The sequence below is a fragment of the Cynara cardunculus genome, assembly GCF_001531365.2.
Source record: "Cynara cardunculus var. scolymus isolate 2C chromosome LG 8, CcrdV1, whole genome shotgun sequence".
NCBI classification, from domain to species: domain Eukaryota; kingdom Viridiplantae; phylum Streptophyta; class Magnoliopsida; order Asterales; family Asteraceae; genus Cynara; species Cynara cardunculus.
The window spans coordinates 18,876,643-18,879,753 of NC_037535.1; the positions used below are offsets into that span (position 1 = coordinate 18,876,643).

The window sequence follows — 3,111 nt, forward strand, 5'->3', positions numbered from 1 at the left end:
TTGCCTCAAGCATTACAGGGGCAGATTGGAGTTGGGTTACCTCCTCTACTAGAATTGGTTCTACAGGCGACCCATATGCAACATCATTTTCATCATTGTTACTGGTGCTCGCTTGTTGCAACTCATCTTCCACAGCCTGATCCTCAATATCCATGCCTTTAGTAGTTGAAACTTCCATGGTTGCCTCAAGCATTACAGGGGCAGATTGGAGTTGGCTTACTTCCTCTACTAGAATTGGTTCTACAGGTGACACATATGCAACATCATTCTCATCATTATTACTGGTGCTCGCTTGTTGCAACTCACCTTCCACAGCATGATCCTCAATATCCATGCCTTTAGTAGTTGAAACTTCCATGGTTGCCTCAGGCTTGACAGGGGCATATTGAAGTTGGCTTACCTCCTCTTCTAGAATTGGTTCTGCAGGCATCGCAAATGCAACATCATTCTCATCATTGTTATTGGTGCTCCCTTGTTGAAACTCATCTTCCACAGACCGATCCTCAACCTCTATGCCTTTCGTACTTGAAACTTCCATGGTTGCCTCAAGTTTGACAGGGGCAGATTGGAGTTGGCTTACCTCCTCTTCTAGAACTGGTTCTGCAGGCATCGCAAATGCAACATCATTCTCATCATTGCTATTGGTGCTCCCTTGTTGAAACTCATCTTCCACAGACCGATCCTCAACCTCTATGCCTTTCGTACTTGAAACTTCCATGGTTGCCTCAAGCTTGACAGGGGCAGATTGGAGTTGGCTTACCTCATCTAAAGTTGATTCAGCTCCTAATAGATCAGATGGTGGCATCCAATCTATGAGCTTGCCCTCATTAATGCTCATATCTTGTGACCATTTCTCCACATCTTCATAAATTGATGGAGCCTCAGTTTCATCAATAACTTGTAAATTTCCATCATCCAGATTCACAGTATCCTGAATTTCAATATCTGAAACTTGCATGGTAGGCTTGAGCTCCACAGGGGTTGGTTGGGACTGGCTTACCTCCTCTTCTAGAAGTGGTTCTGCCTCTTCAATGTAGGAAATAGGCATCTCATATGCAACATCAATCTCATCCCTCTTATTGGTGCTCATTTGTTGCAACTTATCTTCCATAGCTTGATCATCCTCAACATCCATGGCTTTAGTACTTGAAACTTTCATGATTGCCTCAACCTCGACATGTCCAAATTGGAGCTGGCTTACCTCATCTAAAGTTGGTTCGCCTCCTAGATTAGATGGTGGCATCTCATCTATGAGAGTGCCCTCATTAATTTTCATATCTTGTAACCCTTCCTCTGCATCCTCCTTTGCAGCATCTGTCAGTTCAACATCTGAAATACGCATGGTTGCAGGAGGCGTTACATCTTTTGTATCACTCTCGCTAGTATCTTCCCTTTTAACCTTGTGCAGCTCATCCTTGGCATGAGATTTTTTAACATCCATGACTTCAATATGTGAAACTTGCATACTTTCAAGCTTAACAGAAACTGATGGATCCTCAATTTCATCATCACTATCCTTTAAAATGAATCCCTCAGGATCTGCACTCTTGTCTCTGTTTGGACTGTTATCAAGAAGAGATATAGTTGGGTTTAAACTCTCACCCCCATCAAGCTGAGCAGCACATTCTGTTTTATTATTGAGCGTGCTCTCAACACCTTCAAGAGAATTATTCATTTGAGCATCAGATTGCAATGAAAGCACTTCTTCCTCGGAAATATCTGATAATGTCTCGCTCAATTCAGCATGATAATCTCTGAAATCACTAATGACTTTAGTATCCGTTTCAGCAAAGTCACTATCAATATCGGCATTCCTAATTCCATCATCTACCTCAGTAAGTGTCCCACCATCATTTCCATATCCTCCTTCAATAGTCTCTGTGAGAACTTGTCTCTCCTGATCTCCATCTAATATGGTCACAGCATTACTTTCAGGTTCAGCCTGACTCTCTATTTCTTCCACCACCTCACAAGCATCCCCAAAACGGAATACAAAACTGCCATCTTGGCGTTCTGCGAAAACAAACAGCAAACAGAATTCACAAAAACCCAAACGTAACACCAATATCAGTAGTCAATTTATGTTGACTAACAATATAATCGAAAGGTAATGCTCTATTTGTGTTTGAGTAAATCAAATCGAGACACCAAAAAAGAACATTTAATGATTTTGTTTGGAAGTTGAGAGCTTTGAGACTCAATTAAAGATCGAAAAAATGGTGATCAGCGGTTTTCAAGATTATAATTCGTGAATCGTGAGAGATGCATTATATTTTAGGACTATAAAAAGGTGATCCTCTAATATACCACTACATAACGAAATAAAACTATTTTCTAGCATCAGAATCCCCATCACACTACTGAATTCTCAGAAACATAAAACTAGTACAAATCAATAGAAATTTTAAAGAATTAAAGAATGAACCTGTGGTTGCAATGAGAACTATATCCGACGAAGATTGAGCAGCAAGTGGAACATATGACGTTCTGCTTCTTGATCTCCTACTGTTTAGTATGAGACTATTATGAAATGGAAAAATTGGACGAAGAATGGTAGGGTAGGGTTTTAGGGGTGTGTAGAACGGAGTAAAGAGAGAGAAAGATCGATACTCAAATAAATTAGAGCATTGATTAGACATTGTTATCGGTAATTTGAAGAATTTGATATGATCTGTTCATGTGATTTTAGGGTTTTGAATATTTGAACGAAGAAGATGGAGATCAGAAATGGTTTCAGCGAAGTGGGAGGACAGAGAAGTTGGTTTACGTTAATGGATGTTTTGGTTTGGCGCTTAGATTAGCTGGGACCCACTTCAATGAGAACCAATCAAATATAATATCCGAATTTATTTATTTATTTATTTTTGATAATTCGGATCGACCAACGGATTAAATTGATAATTAATATACTAGAAGCGTATTCGCGCAATGATACATCAAGATTTTAATATTTCATTTTCTTTTTTATCTCAGTCGATATTATAATATGGCTTTATGTGATTTTGTGAAAGCGATAATGTTTTTATTTTTGAATAAAATATATGTTTGAAGATATCATAAAAATTTGACAAAAATATATCGATATTAGTATCAAATTAACTATTTGAAATT

General features: G+C 38.6%; 1 protein-coding gene across 1 annotated transcript in view; it reads right to left on the bottom strand.

Annotated features, from left to right (window-relative positions):
* Window positions 1-2,728, bottom strand: part of LOC112516266 (probable protein phosphatase 2C 62) — a 25,824-nt gene extending 23,096 nt beyond the window's left edge. The window contains exons 1-2 of the mRNA XM_025123283.1: window positions 2,426-2,728; window positions 41-2,013 (exon numbers count right to left, since the gene is read on the bottom strand). Coding sequence (XP_024979051.1) covers window positions 41-2,013; window positions 2,426-2,639 — 2,187 coding nt within the window. The 5' untranslated portion in view covers window positions 2,640-2,728. The remainder of the gene's footprint in view (window positions 1-40; window positions 2,014-2,425) is intronic.
* Between the last annotated feature and the right edge of the window lie 383 nt (window positions 2,729-3,111).